The 23,474-nt window shown below is 39.0% G+C and overlaps 1 protein-coding gene across 1 annotated transcript in view; it reads right to left on the reverse strand.

Annotated features, from left to right (window-relative positions):
* LOC100767606 (ATP-binding cassette sub-family A member 13) overlaps positions 1–23,474 on the reverse strand; it is a 406,786-nt gene that overhangs the window by 222,985 nt on the left and 160,327 nt on the right. Inside the window, exons 32-35 of the mRNA XM_035452975.1 lie at positions 18,989–19,103; positions 17,414–17,743; positions 14,769–14,838; positions 13,090–13,221 (exon numbers count right to left, since the gene is read on the reverse strand). Of these exons, the coding sequence (XP_035308866.1) occupies positions 13,090–13,221; positions 14,769–14,838; positions 17,414–17,743; positions 18,989–19,103 (647 nt within the window). The remainder of the gene's footprint in view (positions 1–13,089; positions 13,222–14,768; positions 14,839–17,413; positions 17,744–18,988; positions 19,104–23,474) is intronic.

A 23,474-nucleotide genomic window follows, 5' to 3' on the forward strand; every position in this document is an offset into this window, starting at 1 on the left:
TGTCCTGAATAGATATTTTTCTGGTAAGACATACTAATAGCCAATGTGTTCCTATAAGGTGTTCAACATTACTAATCAAGGAAAGGCAAATTAAAATCAGAATGTTATCTCAGAATCCCTCAGGTGGCCATTGCTAACAGGAAAAGAAAAAAGATGAACTATTAGTGAGGATGTAGAAAAAAGAACCCCTTACATACCTTTGATATCAATGTAAACTTAGAATACACAATAGAATACAAAATGGAGATTCATCAAAAAACTGAACACAGAACAGGTGCATGACCCAGAAGTTTGTATCTGTCTACACAAAAGGAAACCATCTCTGTTGCACATCTCTGTTGGTGACTTCACTACTCAAATGACCAAGACATGAAGTCAGTATAACTCTCCTTTCATAACTAATAAGAGAACAATGAATACTTTCACATACAAAACAAATATTATTCAATTTTAAAAAACATATCCTGTCATTCAGGATAAGAGAAATGAACCTGGAGGATGACATTATATCCAAGAAATTCTAACACAGAAAGATAATTCTACAGGAAACCACCTGTATCAGAAATCCAAAATAGTTAAACACAAAGTGATCCAGGAGATGGTGACTGCCAGCAGCTATTTGGGGAGGATATTGACATATTGACCACACTAACATAAAATTCCAGTTCTGTGAGATGCATAAGAGTTTTATCTGAATTGTATGATATTATTCCTGCAGTTAACAACTGTAATGCACACTTAGAAATCATACTAATCAACTCAAAAAATGTGTCTTAAGCCATGCATGATAAGTAGTTGTGTGCCACACACCAGATACTTCGGTATATTCTTTCCTTTACTAAATCATTTAACATTTTCGAAGCACTGTAGAGTCAATTTGCATTGTTACTAAAAACTGATACTATAAGATGGTAATCAATTTGATATTTTCAACATTTTTTTCCTTTCAGCTTACATATCCCTACACTGAATATCATCATTTTTATCACATTTACCTACCAGAGGAGAAAAAGTCATATTCTATATATTCATAAACAAATGCTTTTTCTTAATGTCAAGCCTTTACATAAGTTTATTAAAGATACATTTGGGAGATTGTTTTCTATGTTTATTATTTTTTATTTTTGAGATTAAAATATAATTCCAACATTTCTCCTGTCCCCTTCCTCCTTCCAAACCTTCCCATATGCTCCTTCCCACTCTCCTTCAAATTTATAGTCTCTATTTTTACTAGTTTTTATTTCATGTATATACATACCTACATGCATACATGTAACTAAATATAACCTGTTCTGGGTATTTACTGTAAGATTGTACCTCCAAGTAACATTTATTTTGTTTTTGATACAGGGTCTGTCTACATAGTCCTGGCTGTCATTGAACCCACTATGTAGGCCAGGCTGGCCTTAAACTCACAAAGATCTTCCTGCCTCTGCCTCCTGGGAGCTGGGATTAAAAGCATACAAATATTTTTTTGTTTTCTAACAAATGATTTGTTAGCATTTTTGTTGAGATATATCTTTTTAATTTTTAACTTTAGAAATTGAACTTTTATATAGAGCTATGAAATTTTTATAAGCTTATAAATTTGCCTATAATTTTATTTGTATAGTTTTAAATATTTGTTTAAATCATTATATAGTGAGCTCTTGATTTTTTAATGTTTTTGTTATTTATTTATGACTGACATCCTGTTTTTTAAAAAAAGGCCTTTCTTGTTTCTAAAATCATAAATTTCCAGTTACTTTGTTATTTTTAGTGTGATTTACTTATTTTTTGTAATGCTGGGACTCAAATCTAGTGTTTTATACATTCTAGATAAGTTCTCTGCCATTGTGCTATATTCCAACTCTCTCCCCTCTATCTTAATACTATTCATTTCTAGTAAATTTATGGGTAAAAGTTCAATGTTTTTCTCAATGGTAAGTTTAGTAATTGAACAGAGCAAACTGTATACACTTGGCTGGGTTTCTCAGGCTTTTGGTCTGTTCCCATGTCTATCTAACTCCCACCCCTACATTGCTGAGGACAGCATCTAGATGAGCACGCTACTACTGAACTTAACTCCCCTACCTCAACTTCTACATCTTTTTGTAAGCTTATTTTATTTATAAGTGTGGAAGTGCATTTGTGGATGTGCATGCATGTATTTATAAATGCATGCATATAAAAGTGTATGTGCATGCAAGTATCTCTGTCTCTGTGTCTCTCTGTAGGCCTCTGTGTCTCTCTCTGTTTCTCTCAGTCTCTGTCTCTGTCTCTGTCTCTATCTCTGTCTCTCTGTCTCTCTCTCTCTCTCTCTCTCTCTCTCTTTCTCGTGTGTGTGTGTGTGTGTGTGTGTGTGTGTGTGTGTGTGTGTGTGTGTGTGTGTGTAATTGTAGTTCCCATAGAGGCCAGGAAAAAAGCATCAGATATCCCAGATCTGGAGTTACGTTGGCTATGAGCAGCTCAACATGGGTGCTAAGACAAACTTCAATCTTCTGTAAGCAGAAGACATGCTCTTAACTACAAAGTTATCTCTCTGGGCCCTCAGTTGCTCAACTGATTTATGTAAGTACTGCCCTATTTTAATTCTTATCAATGCACAGAAAGATTTTGCATAATTATCAGCCTCTATCATTTCTCATTATTATTTATCAGTTTTGATTTTGCTATTAATTTATATTTCCAGATATCCTTAGAAATATTTTGTCTATTAAAAACAAATCACTACCTTGGGAACTTTTTATTTAAATGATTTATGTACATCTCACTATATTACATTAACATAATATTCCTATTAAGAGTCACAGAATTTGAAACTATAAAAATCTGTACATTTATTCATAGAAAATCAACATAACTTCTAATAATGAATATTCCTGTTCAATAATACAGCCTCTTTTTTCATTTATTCAAGTCTAAGCAATGCTCACTTACATTTTTTATTTTTATGTGATGTATGTTATTGAATCAGATTCAAGCAGGGTGCTTTGTCTTGTGGCTTGGAGAAGGAAACTCCTTCACTGCCCAGCTCTGTATCCACTGCCGTAGTATAGCAATACTCTTGAATTCTGCATCTCTATGACCACTCAATTGATTCTCACACACAAACCAGAAATAATCTTGGGCTTATAACGTCCTCTTGGTGTCTATATTTTCTTGTGGTTTTACCCCTTTCTTTGTGCAGAGAGCATGTATCTCAACATTGAGCATCCTGTCTCCTATACACACTTTGCCCTGCCTCTGAGCTGCAGAGCTGGCCCTGAGCACAAAAGCCATGCTTGCTGTTCTCATCTCTCTTCTGCACTGAATACACAGTGGACACAAGAGATGGAGCCTAGGGCCTGGACCCTCTGCCATTATGAGCAACAAGAGAGTTCTAGGTCCTTCTGAATATCCTTTTGCATGTACCCTGGCCCTTCTCCTCTCATCTGCTCTTTAGCCAGCTACCCTTTTCTACCTGGCTCCATAGCAACCCAGATTCCTGGAAGAGTAGTCATAGTCACCAGTACATAGCATGCAAGGACACCACTCATCTTGTAAACTAACAACTATGATAACAGTAACAAAACTAAAGCTTGCCTTCTCTGCCAGCAAAAGCTACTGCCCCAGTATGTGATAACTTGAAAAGTTCAACCACCAAAGCATATGGAGCTGAGAAACAGTCAGCATCGTGCCTCTCTGTGTTTCTCTCTTTGTCTTTTTCTTTCTCTGTCCCTCTCTCCATGTGTCTCTCTTACACACACACACACACACACACACACACACACACACACACACACACACACACTTATTTTTCTTTCTCTTTCCTGAACCCTGTTCTGCTTGTAAGTCCCTCCCTCAGAATGCCTAGCGGCCCAGTGATACTGACTTCTTTGGCATGACTCCTCTTGATTCTATATTAGACAACAGACCGGCTCATTTTATTCCAAGTAATTTGGACAAAGGAATAAATTTCAGTGAAAGTTAGGATGATACCCTGCTAAATAATAGAGCTTCCTTAGTCTACTACAACATAGCTACACATGGTCCATGGTTGTCTACAGTTGGCACATGCCTAGACATCTGAGACTAGGGAACAAAATTGAGAAAATGTACCCACAAGACTGGCCTGTGGGCACACCTGTGGTGCATTTTCTTAATTACAGCTTGATGTGCTAGGGCCACCCACAGGCAGATGGTACTGGGTGCTCTAAGAAAGCAGGCTAAGCAAGCTATGAGTAACAAGCCAATAAGCAGTCCTCTGTGGCCTCAGCTCCTGCCTCCAAGCTCCTGTTCTGTTTGAGTAGCTGCCATGGCTCCTTAGGTAATAGACTGAGGTATAGAAATACAAACCGAAGCCGGGCATTGGTGGCACACATCTTTAATCCCAGCACTCAGGAGGAAGAGACAGGCGGATCTCTGTGAGTTTGAGGCCAGCCTGGTTTCCAGAGCGAGTGCCAGGATAGGCTCCAAAGCTACACAGAGAAACTCTATCTCGAAAAACCAAACAAAAAAAAAAAAAGGAAGGAAGAAATATAAACTGAAATAAGCCCTTTTCTCTCTGAATTGCTTTTGTGGTGTTTGACAACAGCAACAGAAACCTTCACTAAGAAAAAACTGTACTAGGGTATTGGGTATTGCTATGACAGATCTGACCATGTGGTTTTTTGGAGGATTGTGGTAGCATTTGAACTTTGGGCTGGGAAAGCAATTGAGTGCTCAGAGCTCAGTGGGCTGTTTTGTGGGAACACATAAGACACTGCTGAACACAGTGCAAATGATGGAAGCCTGGCTTTTGAAGTCTCAGAGGGAAGCAAGGGGCCATTTATGTGACTTTTTTCAGTTAAGAATCTGTAGTTTTGATCATCTGGGACTGAAGAATTGTGATTAATAAGAGACCAGCACCACGGAAGTGAAACTTGTTTTCATGAGACAATTATTTGATGATGGTCACCTAGAGATGAGAAATTAGTAGTGATTAATAAGAGATCAGTATCTCTCTTAGGCTCCTCCTTGTTTCCTAGTTTCCCTGGCAGTGTGGATTGTAGGCTGGTAATCCTTTACTCTATGTCTAAAATCTGTAAGAGTGATTACATACCATGATTGTCTTTTTGTAACTGGGTTACCTCACTCAGGGTGGTTTCTTCTAGTTCCATTTGCCTGCAAAATTCAAGATTCCATTTTTTTTCCACTAAGTAGTACACCATTGTGCAAATGCACCACACTTTTCTATCCATTCTTCAGTTGAGGGGATCTAGATTGCTTCTATGTTCTGGCTATTACAAATAATACTGCTCTGAACATACTTGAAGAAATGTCCTTGTGTGAATGTGCTTCATTTGGGTATATGCCTAAGAATAGAATTGCTGGATGTTGTGGTAGACTGATTCCCATTTTCCTGAGGAACCACCCTACTGATTTCCAAATGGCTGTATGAGTTTACACTCCCACCAGCCATGGAGGAGTATTTCCCTTTCTCCACATCCTCTTCAGCATAAACTGTCATTGGTGTTTTTTTTTTATTATTTTAGCCATTCTGACAGGAGTAAGATGGTATCTCAGAGTTGTTTTGATTTACATTTCCCTGATGACTAGGAATGTTGAGTACTTTCCTATGTGTCTTTTAGCCATTTTAGATTCCACTATTGAGAATTCTCTAATTAGTTCTGTACCCCAATTTTTAATGGGATTATTTGGTGTTTTGGTGACTAGCTTCTTGATTTCTTTATATATTTGGGAAATCAGCCCTCTGTCAGATATGGAGTTGGTGAATATCTTTTGTCATTCTGTGAGCTGCAGTTTGTCTTGTTGACTGTGTCCTTTGCTTCTCAGGAGGTCCCATTTATTAATTCTTGATCTCAGTGTCTATACTACTGGTGTTAAGTTATGGAAGCAGTCTCCTATACCAATTCATTAGAGTAACTCCTACTTTCTCTTCTAAGAGGTTTAATGTGGCTGGATTTATGTTGAGGATTTTGATCCATTTGGATTTAAGTTTTGTTCCAGCAATAGACATTAATCTATCTGCAGTCTTCTACATTCTAGCATCCAGTTATGCCAGCACCATTTGTTAAAGATGCTTTCTTTTTCCATTGTATAATTTTAGCTTCTTTGTCAAAAATCAGGTCTTTGCATTCATACAACAAGGACTTCTATCTATTCAACGATGTTCATCTCAGCATTATTTGTAATAGCCAGAACCTGGAAACAACCTAAATGCCCCTCAACTAAAGAATGGATAGAGAAAATGTGGTACATTTACACACTGGAGTACTACACAGTAGAAAAAAACAATGGAATCTTGAAATTCGCAGGCAAATGGAAGGAACTACAAGAAACCATTCTGAGCAAGGTAACCCAGTCACAAAAAAGACCATCATGGTATTACTCACTCATATGTGGATTTTAGACATAGAGTAAAGGATTACCAGCCAGAGAAGCTAGGAAACAAGGAGGACCCTAAGAGAGACATACATGGTCCCCCGGAGAAGGGGAAAGGCACAAGATCTCCTGAGAAAATTGGAAGCATGGGGGAGGAGAGAGGGAACTATGAAAATGAGAGGGGGAGAAGGGGAGGGGTGAGGAGGACATGATGGGGAGGGAGGTTGAGTTGGAGGAAGAACAGAAGACAGCAAGATAAGAGATAATATCATAGAGGGAGACATTATAGGTTTAAAGAGAAATCAGGCACTAGGGAAATGTCTGGAGAGCTATAAAGATGACACCAACTAACAATCTAAGCAACAGAGGAGAGGCTACCTTAAATGCCCTCTTCTGATAATGGGATTGATGACTAATTCATATGCCATCATATAGTGTTCATACAACAGCTGGTGGAAGTAGAAGCAGACACCCACAGTTAAACTTTGAACTGCACTGAAATCCAGTTGCGGAGGAGGACTGATGAGCATAGGGGTCCATACCAGGATGAAGAAAACCACAGAAACAGGTGACTTAAACAAAGGGAGAGATCTTGGTCCCCAGACTGATAGCTAGGAACCCAGCATGAGAAGACTCATCCAGACCCCCTGAATGTGGGTGTCAGTGAGGAGACCTTGAAAATCTATGCATCGCTGATGCATAAGAAAAGACCTTAAAACCAACTTTAGGAAGATGATTGAGAGAGGTCCTTAAAGAGAAAATGAGTAAATCCTTCAAAGAAATCCAGGAGAACACAAACAATTGGAAGAAATAAAGAAATACAAGAAAATACAAACAGTTGTAGGAAATGAATAAACCTGTTTAAGATCCCTCATGGAAGGCCTCACCCTCCCTGGGGAGTGGATGGAGGATGGGATGGGGGTTCTGTGAGGAGCATGGAAGGATGGGAGGAAGGGGGGAACTAAGATGGATATGTAAAATAAGATTGTTTCTAATTTAAATAAATGAGAAACACTGAAATAAATGCTCAACATCCCTAGCCAAAAAGGAAATACAAATCTAAAATATTTTGAGATTCCATCTTATACATATTATAATGGCTAAAATCAATAACACAAGTGACAGCTCATATGGTCAATAACACAAGTGACAGCTCATATGTGGTGTAAGGAGAACACTCCTTCACTGCTTGTGGGGGTGAAAGCTTATATAGTACTATAAAAATCAATATGTCAGTTCCTCAGAAAGTTGGGAATTGATCTACCTATACCACTACCTACACCTAGACCCAGCTATACCACTCAAACTCCATTTGAGTTTCCCCTATTGTGAATTCTCTGTTAAGGTCTGTGTCCCATTTTTTAATAGCATATAGCCAAAGGATGCGTCATCCTACCACAAAGATACTTGTTCAACTAAACAGCTGTTCAAAAAAAACAACATCATGAAATTTGCAAGCACATGGATAAAACTAAAGAAAAAAAGTTGTCCTGAATGAGGTAACCCAGACCCAGAAAGATAAATATGGTGTGTATTCAATTATAAGTGGATATTAACTGTTAAATAAATGATAACAAAGCTACAGTATATAGACCTAGAGAGGTTAGGTAAAGAGGAGGAGTCTATGGGGGAATGCATGGATTTTTTGTAGGAGAGGGAAACAAAATAGATTATATGGGTAGTCTGGGAGGCATGGGGATAGGGATGGGAGATTAGGTACAGGGAGATGAGATGGCTAGAATTGGGAGGCTCTGGGGGTTGGTATCCCTAGTGCTTGGGAAACTGCCTGAAAGGAATATGGAGTCTCATCTGGACATTGCTTGTTGCCAGGTAAGACTTCCAGTGGTAGGGCCAGATTGCATTCAATTGAATTGTTGGCCAAGGGGGGTCCCATGGAAATCCCAAACAACTCAGGGTATCACTAAGACAAAAGGTTGCTCTATGCAAACTAACAGTGGGGCCCCACACAACTCATTGAACATGGTGAAGTGGTACTGGTGCCTACATGGAGCCTTCATCCCTAAGTTCTAGTGTTTTCAGTGGGGGAAGGTACCTACAAAGAAATGTGGACATCAACCCAGTCATAAAACCACTGATGTATAATCTGTCCTTCCTGAAAAACATGCTAAATTGATGATAGCACAGAACTTCAGGGAGTAGCCAAACAATGTTTGATTTGACCAAATACTACTGGTAAAAATAAACACAAAAAGTTATCAATTACTCTTAATGCCAGTCTGCTATACTCATACATCAATGCCTTATCCAGTCACCATCAGAGAGGCTTCTTCCAGTAGCAGATGGAACAGATGCAGAGACCCACAGCTACGCATTGTATGCAGATAGTATAGATTGGGGGTCTCCATCAAATTCCCCCCCTCAAAGCTCAGAGAATCCCATGAAGATTTAAGAGCTGAAGGGAATGAAGGATACCAGGAGAACAAGGCCCCCTGAATCAACTAAGCAAGGTAATATGAGCTCAAAGAAACTGAAGCAGCAAGCACAAGGCCTACATGGGTCTGCACAAGGTCCCTTGTATATTTATTAATATAGTTTTTAGTTTAGTATTTTTATGGGACTCATAACAGTGACAATGAGTGTGTGTCTGACTCTTGTGCTTAGTCTTGGGACTCTTTTTCTCCTGTTGGGTCTCTGTGTACAATTTCAATATAATATTTTTGCTTCATCTTATTATATTTTGTTTTGTTGTATTTGGTTGTTATCTCTTGAAAGCCTGTTCTTTCTAATGAGAGATTAAAGGGGAACAGATCCAGAGTGGGGGAGTGGGGGAGTGGGGGAGTAGGGGGAAACTGGTAGAAGTAGAAGTAGGAGAAACTAAAACAAGGATATATTTATGAGAAAAGGATCTATTTTCAATCAAAGAAAAAGGGAAGAAAAAGAAACCATTATCATTGAGAACCTGAAGTCTGGAAGTATTTTCTCAGATTCAGCACACAGAATCAATTGTGCAGAGGTCAAACTGGTAATTTGGGTCTCCCAGGTGGTACTAGTTTTAAAGGCATGGAGGTATCATGGAGAAAAACTGAGGCTTGGCACTGTGAAAGGGCAGGAGAAGCCACTAGCAAAGGTACAGTATTAGTGGCAGTGAAAACCCCAGGATTGAAGAAATTGTGGAGAGCAGCTGAGACTTGGGGCACCATGTGACAGAGAGCCCAGGAAAGAATATTGTGGAAGGGAAGTGCAGGTTCAGTGGACACCCCAGCATTTTGAATATCCCAGTACAATGGGTGACCACCAAGAATAGCAGCAGGTGTGGAGTAGTGCCAGCCAGAGCCTAAGAGACAAGCTGTGTGTGCTATGGATGGCAGAGCCAGAGAAAAGCTGCTACCATGGCTCTTTTAATCCCAGGGAATTATGAATGGGTCCCAGACATCAAAAAATTAATGCTTTACACTGCTGGAATTTGGTTTTGCTTTGCTTATACCATCTTGCAGTAAGAAACTATGTAACTTAGTTTTACTTTTACAAGATCCCACAGATGAAGGACTTTAAAATTTTAGAGAGAATTTTATCACTTAAAGAGACTTGGGACATTTTAAAGAAACTGAATTTTTAAAGGTTTGAATTTTTAAAGACTATGGGACTTTTAAATTTGGGGATGTTTTATATTGTGATCTTGATATTAGTATGAGACTTTAGGGATGAACAAGAAAGGAAAGTGTACGGTTTAATAAGTGATGTGTTTGTGTGTCAAGTTGACAGGGAGTCAATTGTTCTGGTTGGGTTTTGTCAACTTGACTCAAATCTAGACATCCGAGAAGAGGGAGGCCACAATTGAGAAAATATATCCATAAGAGTGTCCCATAAGCAGGGCTCTGTGGCATTTTCTTAATTGGTGATTGAGGTGGGAGGGCTCTGCTCATTGTAAGTAGTGTCACCTCCAGGCTGGTGGCCCTGGGTGTTCCAGAAAGCAGGCTGAGCAAGCCATGAGGAATAATCAGTAAGCAGCATTCCTCCCATGGCCTCTGCATCAGCCCTGATGATGGGGAATGTTCTTCTGTATATATGTTTCTCTTATTGGTTAATGAATAAAACACTGATTGGCTGATTGGCTGATTGGCCATACAGGAAGTGATATAGCTGGGCAGAATCAGGATATAAGCAGGGATAAACAGGAAATTGTTCTCTTCTCTGTAGAGACGCTTAGCAGTCATGGAGTTAGAGGTTCAGACCCTTATCGAGGCAAGATAAGCCACAGCCTCGTGGCAATATATAAATTGATAGAAATGGGTTAATAGGTAAGACAGAGCTAGCTAATAAGAAGCTCGATCCATCCCCCATGGAAGGATTCACCTTCCCTGGGGCGCAGAAAGGGGTTGGGATAGGGGGTAGGAAGCAAGGGAGGAGGGGAGGAAGACGGAACTGGGATTAACATGTAAAAGAAGCTTATTTCTAATTTAAAATTGGTCTAATTACAATCATAAAAATAAAAAAATTTAAAAATGACGCTCAAGCCAAAGGCCAATGGTTTCATGATTAATATAGCATCTGTGTGTTCATTTGGAACTGAAGCAGCAGCAGGGCCTAGCCCAGACAAAAAAAAAAAAACACCCTGCCTCCAGTTTCCTGCCCTGTTTGAGTTCTTGCCTTGACTTCCCTCAGTGATGGGCTGTAATGTGGAAGTGCAAACTGAAATAAGTGCTTTCCTCGCTGACTTGCTTTTGGTTATATTTTTATCACAGGAATAAAAACTTAATGATGACATCGGGATTCTTGTACCTCAGGTTTTGACAGTGGAAAAGAAGTCAGAACATCCTTGGTCCTTGAACAAATTTTTATCTTAGCACTGCTGAGGGTAGCCTGATTTTCCTGGTCTTTGTGATAGTGAGTCTCTTCTCTTTGTCCTTGGAGTTCTCTATCTGGATATTTTCTTCTTAGGAATCATGTGTGTTGAGTGATGATCATGACATACAGCTTCTGTTCTGGTGACCCTTCTTGATTACCTTTAGTTCTAGCTGATTTGGGCTCCTCTAAGGAGCAGTGGTCCTGCACCAACAGAACCTCAAGTTCTGTTAGCCTTTTTATCTTATTTCTGTTGATTCCTCCTTCACTTTTCTGTCCCCTTCTGTTTGTTTGTTTTTGTTTTTTAAGATGATTTCACTGAGTAGCCCATGCTGCCATTGAACCCATGATCTACTGCCTCTGCCTCCTAAATATTGGTATTCCTGGACTGTGCTATTATATCTAGCTTGGCTCATTTCTTTCTTTTAAAAAATATAATTTGTGTATTTTAGGATTCATTTTTAAGGTGTGTGCGTGTGTGTGTGTGTGTGTGTGTGTGTGTGTGAATATGAGCACAAGAGTACAGGATCTGATGGAGGCCAGAAGAGAGGGTCAAGTCCCCTGGAATTACACTCACAGGTGGTTGTAACGTGCCCAGTATGGGTGTTAGGAACTGAACCTGGGTCCTCTGCAAGAGCAGCAAGCTCTCACCAGCCGAGCCCTCTCTCCAGGCCCTCTGTTCATTTCTCTATGCTCATGACTGCATTCTCAAGCTATAAAGGAACTCACACCCCATCACAGAATTCCTTTATTACATTACTTGGCTTCTTCACTAGCCAACTTCTCATCCAGCTTCTTGCCAAGTTTGCCCTTCTAGGTTCATTTTATTACTTTCTAATTTCATGCAATCCTACTTTTTCAAAAATGAATTACCTGGTCAGTTGATACCTTATGTCTATACTTGAGGCCATATTTTCATACCACTGGAAATGTCTTTTCAATGACCTATGCTGTATGTGTGTGCTAGTCGTCAGGAATTCCCTGAGTTCCCCAACTATTACATGGGTTTTCACAGTGAAAAAGAAAGTGGTTTCTTTTTCCACTTTTTCCATCCATTCCTCTGCTTTCATTTGTATGTTTAGAATCTGTATTTATAGTTTGTAATTTTAATAGTTAGTAGTCCATTCTTCTGGAAAGTATAGAGCTTGAGTCACAAGAAAATTCAATAAAATATAAGACCATCCATATGTCAATTCTAAGTGTTTTTTTCAAAATTACAAAGTAATTTTTCTGCCTTTTAGCCTGAACCAAAATGGTAAATATATGTGTCTGTCTCTCTTGACTCAGCAGAGAAATACATTACTCCTGTCTTGTCCCTCCCTCCCTGTGATAGGTGTCATCCTGCCTCCAGGTCCTGCCTGCCACATTAAAGAAGAAGAAGATCACATTCAGAGAAATCCTTACCTAGGACACTTACCTGGGACCTCACCTACAGACTTGGATCTGGAAGTGACTCCTAAGTGCCCCCTCCTCTAGCCCAGTATTCCAACATACTCTATGCTGTCTGCTTTCCTCAAGAATCTACCTCCAGCTAGACTGCCCCCAGATGAGTCCTTTCCACATACCCTGCCCCTACCCTATCACTGATCCCCCCAGATGTCTTAGCTATGTTCAGGCCAACACCTCCAGAGGCCCCAGACTCCTTCGTCCTGACTGTCCTCATGCCCTCTTCCTTCATACACTTGTCCTTAGAAAACAGAAGTTGGCTACAGAAACCCACAGGTTGAGAGCTTCTGGAGGCTCCCAAGAACTTTCCCCTTTACTCATCCTGTGATGCCTATGGCCTTTTACTCAGAATACATATTCTCCCAAAACTTATAGCTCCTTTCAACATCTCTTTCAGTTAGCTAATATGAAGCATAATCATTCTAACATTCCAGTCCATAGATGTAAGGACTGTTAAAGTTTATTTTGCTGTCTTACAAAAAGAAGATGTCTTACCAGGGACTAAGTTGCTGAAATACCATCCACACAGAAAATAGAGGATTGAATCAAACAGAATCATCCAGCAGACCCAGCCAAATGTCATGCCCCCTGGCTCTGGAGCTCGGTACATGTGACTCCACTGGATCCCTGGCCATAGGAGAAAGGACAAAGTTACATGGGCCTATTCTTTTACTTCAGGTTTGATGAAATCGTACACTAGTTCTATGAGAGCCTCATAGAAATAAAAGCAGGTCGATACCAGTAACGCTAACTCTTCATAGGCATCATTAGCTTGTGCAATCTCACCTGTTTCAAAGGGAACGACGAGCAGCCATTAGTGTCACATCCATCTTCAACATTCCAAAACCCTGTGAGTCATTTATATCTAGTTTAACTGACTTAAAGTGGTTTTATATTCACAGACAAAAAGTAAAAGTGTTGTTTAATAAAACTTGAAATTCTATAATACTCTGCTCTAAGAAAGCATGTTAAATAATATATAGAAGGTCTATGGTGGGAAAAATCATTATTTTCTTATGTTTGTAATTCATTCCTGGATTACAATATAAGCTGAGAACATTAATTCTCTTTTACTTCACTGTGGCACTAAGTTAGAATCCAGCTTTGAAAGTTTTAACCACTGTATACTTGCTATCATATGATCTAAAATAATCAACTAATTTAATTGTAACTACTTTTCTTTTACATCTTCTTGGTCCAGTTTTTCTTTGCAGATCAAATGGAGGAAAATGGAGGGGAAAACCATTTTAGATCAAAAGAGCCTTTAACATCCTTTACTGGAAAAGTTGTATAAGTCTAATAGTGCAAAGTGACTGCCCAGAGCAATAACATCCAATGTTGAGTTTTACCTATGTTTTATATTTTCCTTTATTTCCAAAACATAGCCCCAAACCATATGAACATCTAAAAAACATATGTTTTGACTTAAGGACCTTATGATTTTAAAAAAAATTGCAATATAAGTAAAACAGGACTGCCATTACATTTTTAAATTAGTTTAAGAGGCTGAAGTTGTAACAAGGTTCTAGGTGCAATCCCCAGCACTGTATAAACCAATGTGATAGTGTATGCCTGTGATCCCAGGATGTGGGAGGTGCTGGCAAGAGGATTCAAAATTCAAGGTCACGTTCATCTATTTAGGGAGTTTAAATCTAACCTGATCTAGGGAACTTGTTTCAAAAAATATTTCAGCCAGAAATATGAGTAAATGTGCACAGAAAATGGAGGTGATAGCTGTGACCCTTTCTTTGCTAATTCAACACAGGACCCAGAAAATATCGAAAGTGAGAGTAGAAGAGGGGGTAAAGGGTTTTCTCAGTTCTACCACAGTCTAGCAGATGGAAGGCATGTGTACACCCCACTCTTGGAAGGATCTGGAAGGTCAGAAGGTTGACTGTGTACCAAAAGCAAGACCTACACACTAACCTGGATCCACAGCTAGACTTGGGTGGTATCTGCAGCAAGAGATACTGTGATGTGATTTTTCTGACTGTTCTCAGATCCATAACAACTAGGTAAGGGTAAGTTTTCTATCAGCAAAACTGAATATCGAGATCTCTTTCCAAATTTTTCACTTGGTAATAAGACTGTTTGCCAGTTCTTTTGTTTGAAAGCTACATGTTACCAAATCACGAATCTCAGAAAGCCACCTTCTGAAGAGGCCATCCTCTTACCTTCCTCCTGTCCTTCGAGAAATGTAATGAAAAAGACTCCTTGTCCGAAGGCTGTGGTTGAGAGCAAGCACTGCAGAAGTTGATGGAGGGAGGAAAAACAGCCATTAGTATTTGATTGTGGCTGCAGAAAACTCATTGCACAGAGTTGGAAGAAGAAACCTCCCAATTCAAAGGTTCTAAGGATAGCATTGCTTCAGACAATGGCTTAAATATCTGAGCCAGAAGGGATTAGCAGTGTCAGCGCATGCTGAAACTCATGCTCACCAGCTTGTATTTAATGCTAAAAGGAATTATTTCATTTCACCAAAGCACTTGAGGTGTCATAAATCCAATGTACTGAATACAGAAACATGTAACACAAAACAGTGGGGAATGAAATAGAGCAATTTACTATTTCTTATTATTAAATGTATGCCTTGGAGCACTCTCTGAATAGAATGATTTGATGTCTATACAATTCTACACTGTAAAAGGAGTGTATTAAAGGAAACTGTCAGTTTACCTTCAGTGGAAGAGGTTCTATGTCAAGAAAGGAAAATCACTAAAAAAGCATCTTATGTTTAAAAGACAGCATACCACTGTTAGAGGCCATCATTATCATTAGCTAGAAAGCATTTGCATATGCAAAACAAATGCTGTATGGACAGATGCCTTAGACTTAAGGATCAATAAGCAAAAATAAGAGCATTTGAGTCTTAGTTTGTGTCATCAGGGACTCTTTGTTTAAGGAGTTTATGAGCAGGTGATAGCAAGGGTCCACTTTGTGTTACTTATTCTAGGAATAGCTGACTGATTCTATCACAGAATTATTGCATTTAAGTTGCTGCAGGTGTGAAATAAGCTAATCAAGATGATGAGAACATTATCAGTGTGGCAGACACTAATTGAATAGAACAATTTATCCTCTGTGTGTATCTGTATTAAGTCTATTCGGCTACCAGAAAACAAAAGCAAAAACAGAACAGCTAGCTGGGCCTGCTGTTGCATGCCTATAATACCTGCTACTTGGGAGCTGAGGTGGGAAAATTTCAAGTTCAAAAACTGTATGGGATATAGAGTGAGTTCAAGGCCAGCTGGAGCAAGTTAATAGAACTCTTTCTCAAAACAAAAAGTTAAACGAAATAGTGGTAGATTACCTGTCTATTATGTTTCAGGGCTTGCATTCAATTCCCAGTGCCAGAAGAGAGGGGACAAAGACAATACTGAATTGTCACTTAACTGAAGTTGGAAGAATTAATTAGGCTATTATACGCGCATTTGCATTATACACTCATCTTTCGGGAATACCATGTTAGAAAGAGGATTTTTTTTAAGTCTTCATGGTATTTTTTAAGAATTTCATATGTGAGTACTATACTTACATAAATTACTCCTCTCTCTCCCATCCAACCCTTCCTGTGTTACCAAAAGCCACTCTAAAATTCATGAACTTTAAAAATTATTGTTACACACACACACATGCACATACATGCATAAATACAACTTAGTGAGTTCATTTACTACTTGGGTTCAGATAATCTATTAGAGATTTCTTTCCATTTCTCAGCAGTCATTAATGGCCTGCCACTCTCCATCTAGGGTGGAGCCTTGTGAGATTTCTTCCAGCTACCTTATCATATCAACTGCTAGTTTCATTTTTTTATGTCTTGTTTAGGTGACCATATTGTTGAAACTTCGCAGTGCAGCTTCCATGTCATATGCAAAGGAAACTATCTCACAGCAGAGCTCCCTGTCACAGATAGAGTGCACCATCTCACTGCAAACTTCCCAAGCCTCTGGTTCTTACAATATTTCCACCCCCTCTTGCCCAATGTTTCCTGAGCCTTAGACATTGCCTTGTAGATTATCTACAAAGGACAGGTCACCCTATGGTCTATGGTTTTGTACATATTGACAAGTTGTATGTTTCCAAATGAACTAGTAATCCATGGTCTTGAAATGTCCCTAAGTCCTTCTCAAAGTGATTTTGATCATATCTCCTAAAGATTGTCATTTCAGGACATGTACTGACTCACTAGAAGAGGGGATGCAATCTGGTATAGATACAACTCTAGCTCTGTCATTGATGTGCTTACCCCTACCATACTGACTGATTTCCTACTATGTGTCAGACACAGTGCCTTCCAGACAACAGTCAAGAAAGAATCTGTTGCTCTCTTCTGCACATTTTATACTACAGACTTGAAAGCACTCTCACTCTTTTTCAGGGCATACATTTCAAATGGATGAGTGATTCTGACATTGCTAACGGAGAGATCTTTCCACTTAATGTGATGTAACTCATGATGCTTCAAGAAAAATGCTTATTTTTAACTTCCAAAATAGCTTCAGAAATCTATTTCTTCCCATGCATGAAACAAAGAGAATCCAAAGTTATATGTTTCCTTCAGGAGGTTGCTGACTTCCCAGAATCCTCAGAGAGACCCCATTACAGAAAACTGACAATTCTTTATGGCCTGCGACTACATCACTGCAAGTCAATGAACCACCACTGTAGTCCTGCATCTGTGGACAGAATACAGAGTAGAGACCTCAGATGTTCCATGTAAGTTAGAAGAAGACAGGCTGCTGGCTGGCTGGGGCTATGTCATGATTAGAGGGTACCTATTGGTTTTACTTTCATTTTTACAGAGTATCTCACTCACCAGAAGGGTCTGAATGGTGAAGCTGAGTTGGTTGTGCAGGACTAGCAGAACCACGTAGGGCAGGAAGCTGATCATGTACCCCAGGCTGGTACACAGGGCTGCTGTATTAGCTTGGTTGAAAAACACACTTAAGAAGTAGCTCAGCATGACAGCTGACACCCCAAAGTCCAGCAAGAAAAGAAAAACAATAAAAGCATCACTATGCATAAAGATGCCACTCATCTTCAGAATGGCAGCCAGAGCCGCACTGCTGAGAGCCAGTGTGGCCATGTTCTCCAGGAACCAGGACAGGAAGTGGATGGCTGGATGCAGCCCCATCATCTGCATGTACTGTGAAAAGAAGAAGCCTGGGTTATCACAGCAGGGGACACGTGAGTAAAAGCAGATGAGATCATGAGCAAGAGAAACACCAGTAAGAAAGTGAACCACTTGTTTTGCCAACCTAACCCAGGAAAGGCATTGAGGAGGTCACTTTCTTCAAGGATGATTTCTCAGAGACCTGACAGCACTGTATTCATGGTGAGAAAACTGAAGCTACACATGAAACAGTGTCACCAGTAAGAACCATGGCAGAACAGGTGTGAACAGATGTCTTAGATTTAGGCTTGGTTGCCACAGTTCCATTACATTTTCTGTTTGGATGGATTTGTTGTGTTTCTCTTAGCTTTTGTTCTCCTGTCTATGTGTGCCAGCTTTGTTTAATAAAGGCAAATGATGATGAAGCAGGAAAATGAGATGAATTCCCTGGCTGAGGTGACCTTTACATGGGCTATAGAATGCACTGTACAAAATAATATGCTTAAATTAATAAAATTAATTTCTCCCCTAGCCTACCATTTGTTCATATACCATGTGGTGATATTTCAGGGATTGGGCCTCACCTCATATGAAAGGAAGTTAAGTAGCTCTGAAGTATGGTCCCTTGCTGGCCACTTAGTAAGTACATTAGAGATCTCAACAATTAGAACCTTCTGTCTCCTGGCCTCTGTGCTCATAGATCAAATCCACTTAGAGGACGAACACAGATACTCTTGAGTAGATGGTTGTAAAGAGGCAAATAATGTGTAGAGTATCAATAGCTGACCATGTGGTTCCTGTATTTCAGTAACTATTCAGTAATCAAACAATGAGTGCCCTTTATTGCTTGCCTTCACTCTTCCTTGAGGAAGAACAGGCTATCACATGTTCACCAGATGCTCTTACACACTCTCATTCTTAAGTGCAGTTGTCTGGTGTTTTCAAATTTTAATAATATTAGAACAAAAATATTAGAATTCTTTGTATAAATCTGAACCAGAAATGAAGGTGGAAAGTGATGTTTTATAAAAATTACCAATGAGCAACAATGGCTTTGTACCTCTAATCTCGGGCAATTATTATGGGATTTCCTTCTGTCTCAATAGGAAATATCAATCATTATTAACAATCTTTGCAACTCCAAAAGAAAACAATGTTCCTGGGAAGGAGACTCAACAAAGGGAAGGAAGAATAAAGAGAGAGACCAGGTGATCTAATTGGAAGGCCACCCCCTAAATCCTCCCCTGTGATCCCAGAGGCAATATCAAAGCCATTTACCTCTTCTATCTGGATCTCTCGCTCATAAACCAGCTTCCGAACCATGCTGGCCACAGATACCATCCAAGTCAACATCATAATCAGTGGAAAAAAGAAGCCAACATTGTTGAGAAACCTGTCAGAGTATAATTAATTCAATCAGTATCCAAGGGCAAGTGGGGTCAGCAGCAAGTAAGGTGAATTGATTCAGGATCATGAATACAATAAGGTCTATGCCTCTATCAGGTTTTGATCAGTTTTTTACAAGTTACAAGTATCCTTAAGAAGCAGTACCTCAAAAGGCCTTTGCAGTTGCAGCTGGCATCTTGATTTACAAGTGTGCAGATACAAAGGACTTCATGCCAAAGACATGGGGCTCAAGGTGACTCAGGTAGCTAATGTTTGACCTCTGACACCTGATTTAGGCAGATCACGTCAAAGATATGAAATAGCCCATTGACTCATGACTATAATTCTTCCAGCTAATTGTGATCATTACATATTTTCAATCAATGCTAGCAACTGATCATAGATAATTATTTATACATAGAAATTAACAAATTAATGTCTCTCACCCTTCCTATTTCCCCAATTTGTACATTTTTATCTAGTCAACTGGCCTTTCTATCCCCCCCCCCGCGCCACACACACACTCTAACTGGGTTCCATTTCTAAAGTACAATGGAGACATTGAACCTAAGAATAATAGGTATAGAAGAAGGTGAAGAAATACAACTCAAAGGTACAGAAAACATATTCAACAAAATCATAGAAGAAAACTTCCCCAACCTACAGAAGGATATGTCAATGAATGTACAAAAAGCTTACAGAACACCAAACAGAGTGGCCCACAAAAAGAAGTCCCCTCTACACATAATAATCAAAACATCAAACCTACAGAATCAAGAGAAAATATTAAGAGCAGCAAAGGAAAAAAGCCAAGTAACATATAAAGTCAGACCTATCAGAATCACACCTGACTTCTCAATGGAAACTTTGAAAGCCAGAAGGTCCTGGATAGATATCCTACAAACACTAAGGAAGCATGGATGCCAACCAAGACTACTGTACCCAGCAGAACTTTCAATCACTATAGATGGCGAAAACAAGATATTCCATGACAAAAACAGAATTAAACAATACATACCCACAAATCCAGCACTACAGAAAGTTCTGGAAGGAAAACTCCAACCCAACGAACATAACTACACTCACAAAAACATAGGCAATAGATAATCCAATTTTACCAAAAACAAAAAGAAGCAGGAGGGTGAAATACACACACAATGACACCACCAACAATAAATCCAAAACAAACAAGAACCAACAAAGAATGGACATTAATATCCCTCAATGTCAATGGTCTTAACCTGCTCATAAAACAATACAGGCTAACAAAATGGATACAAAGACAGAATCCATCCTTCTGCTTTATACAAGAAACACACCTCAACTTCAAAGACAGGTGTTACCTCAGAGTAAAAGGATGGGAAAAGATTTTCCAATCAAATGGCCTCAAGAAACAAGCCGGTGTAGCAATCCTAATATCTAACAAATTGGACTTCAAATTAAAATCAATCAAAAGAAATGAAGAAGGGCATTTCATACTCATCACAGAAAAAGTCCATCAAGATGAAGTCTCAACCCTGAACATCTATGCCCCAAATACAAAGGCACACACATTTGTGAAAGAAACATTACTAAAGCTCAAACCACACATAAAACCACACACACTTATAGTAGGAGACTTCAACACCCCCCCCCCTTACGCCACTAGACAGGACCACTAGACAGAAAGTTAACAAAGAAACAAAGGATCTTACAGAAGTCATGACCCAACTGGGTTTAACAGATATCTATAGAACATTCCATCCAAACACAATTCTTCTCAGCGCCACATGGAACCTTCTCTAAAATTGACCACATAATTGGCCACAAAGCAAACCTCCACAGTTACAAAAGAATTGAAATAACCCCCCGTATCTTATCAGATCACCATGCTTTAGAGCTAGAATTCATCAGCAATACAAATTGCAGAAAACCTACAAACTCATGGAAATTGAATAACACCCAATGGCACCATTCCTGGGTTGAGGAAGAAATAAAAAAAGAAATTAAAGACTTCCTAGAATTTAATGAGAATGAAGACACAACATACCCAAACTTATGGGACACTCTGAAAGCAGTGCTAAGAGGAAAGTTCATAACACTAAGTGCTCATATGAAGAAACTGGAGAATAGTCACATAAGAGAATTGACAGAACCTCTGAAAGCTTTAGAGTATAAATAAGAAAACTCACCCCAGAGGAGTGGACGCCAGGAAATAATCAAACTGAGGGCTGAAATCAATAAAGTAGAAACTAGAAAAAACATTACAAAGTATCAGTGAGACAAAGAGTTGGTTCTTTGAGAAAATAGATAGACAAACCTCTAGCCAAACTAACCAAAAGGCAGAGAGAGAGCATGCAAATTAACAGAATCAGAAATGAATGGGGCTATAACAATGGACACTGAGGAAATCCAGAGAATCATCAGGTCATACTTTGAAAACCTGTACTCCACAAAATTGGAAAATCTAAAGGAAATGGACAGTTTCCTGGATAGATATCACTTACCAAAATTAAACCAAGAACAGATAAGCAGTTTAAATCGACCTATAACCCCTAATGAAATAGAAGCAGTCATCAAAAGCCTTCCAACCAAACAAAGCCCAGATGGCTTCACTGCAGAATTCTACCAGAAATTGAAACAAGAGTTAATGCCAGTGCTCCTAAAATTGTCCCACACAATAGAAGGAGAAGGGACAATGCCAAACTCTTTTTACGAGGCTACAGTCATTTTGATACCCAAGCCACACAAAGATATGACTAAGAAAGAGAACTACAGACCAATATCCCTCATGAACATCGATGCAAAAATATTCTACAAAATATTAGCGAATCAAATCCAAGAACACATCAGAAAAATCATCCACTATGATCAAGTAGGCTTCATCCCAGGGAGGCAAGGATGGTTCAACATACAAAAATCCATCAATATAATCCACCACATAAACAAACTAAAAAAGAAAAACCACATGATCATCTCACTAAATGCTGAAAAAGCCTTTGACAAAATCCAACATCTTTCATGACAAAGATCTTGGAGAGAACAGGAATAACAGGAATATATCTAAACATGATAAAAGCAATATGCACCAAACCAACCGCCAACATCAAACTAAAGGGAAAGAAACTCAAAGCAATTCCTCTAAAATCAGGAACAAGACAAGGCTTTCCACTCTCTACATATCTCTTCAATATTGTACTTGAAGTTCTAAGTAGAGCAATAAGACAAGAAAAGAAGATCAACGTGATACAAATTGAAAAGGAATAAGTCAAACTTTCACTATTTGCAGATGATATGATAGTCTACATAAGTGACCCAAAAAACTCTACCAGGGAACTCCTACAGCTGATGAACACCTTCAGCAAAGTAGCAGGATACAAAATTAACTAAAAAAAAATCAGTAGCTGTACTATATACAGATGATAAATCCAATGAGAAAGAAATTAGAGAAACATCACCCTTCACAATATCCACAAGCAACCTAAAATATCTTGGGGTAACACAAACCAAAAAAAGTGAAAGACCTGTACAGTAAGAACTTTGAGTTCTTAAAGAAAGAAATTAAAGAAGATACCAGAAAATGGAAAGATCTCCCATGCTCTTGGATATGTAGAATCAACATAATAAAAATGGCAATCTTGCCAAAAATAATATACCGACTCAACACAACCCCCATCAAAATCCCAACACAGTTTTTCACAGACCCTGAAAGAACAATACTCAACTTTATATGGAAAAACAAAAACCCAGGATAGCCAAAACAACTCTTTACAATGAAGGATCTTCTAGGGGCATCACCAACCCTGACTTCAAGCTATATTATAGAGCCATAGTTCTGAAAACAGCTTGGTATTGGCACAAAAATAGACAGATAGACCAATGGAATTGAATTGAAAAACCCTGATATTAACCCACACACCTATGAACACCTTATTTTTGACAAATATTCTAAAACTATACAATGGAAGAAAGATAGCATCTTCAACAAATGGTGCTGGCACAACTCGATTGGGACATGCAGAAGATTGCAGATAGATCCATATCTGTCACCATGCATAAAACTTAAGTGCAAATGGATCACAGATCTCAACATAAATCCAGCCACACTGAATCTTCAAGAAACCATCCTGAGTGAGGTAACCCAGTCACAAAAAGACAAACATGGTATGTACTCACTCATATATGAATTTTAGACATAGAGCAAAGGATTACCAGCCTACAATTCTCTTCACCAAAGAAACTAGGAAACAAGAAGGGGAAAATATTCTAAGGGGAAAATACATGGACCCCAGGAATGGGAAGGGGCAGGAATTCCTGAGCTAATTGGGAGCATGAGGGTAGGGGAGAGGGAGCTGCCAGAATGAGAGGAAGTGAAGAGGAAAGGAGAGGAGGAAATGGA

The sequence above is a fragment of the Cricetulus griseus genome, assembly GCF_003668045.3.
Source record: "Cricetulus griseus strain 17A/GY chromosome 1 unlocalized genomic scaffold, alternate assembly CriGri-PICRH-1.0 chr1_1, whole genome shotgun sequence".
Classification (NCBI taxonomy): Eukaryota; Metazoa; Chordata; class Mammalia; order Rodentia; family Cricetidae; genus Cricetulus; species Cricetulus griseus.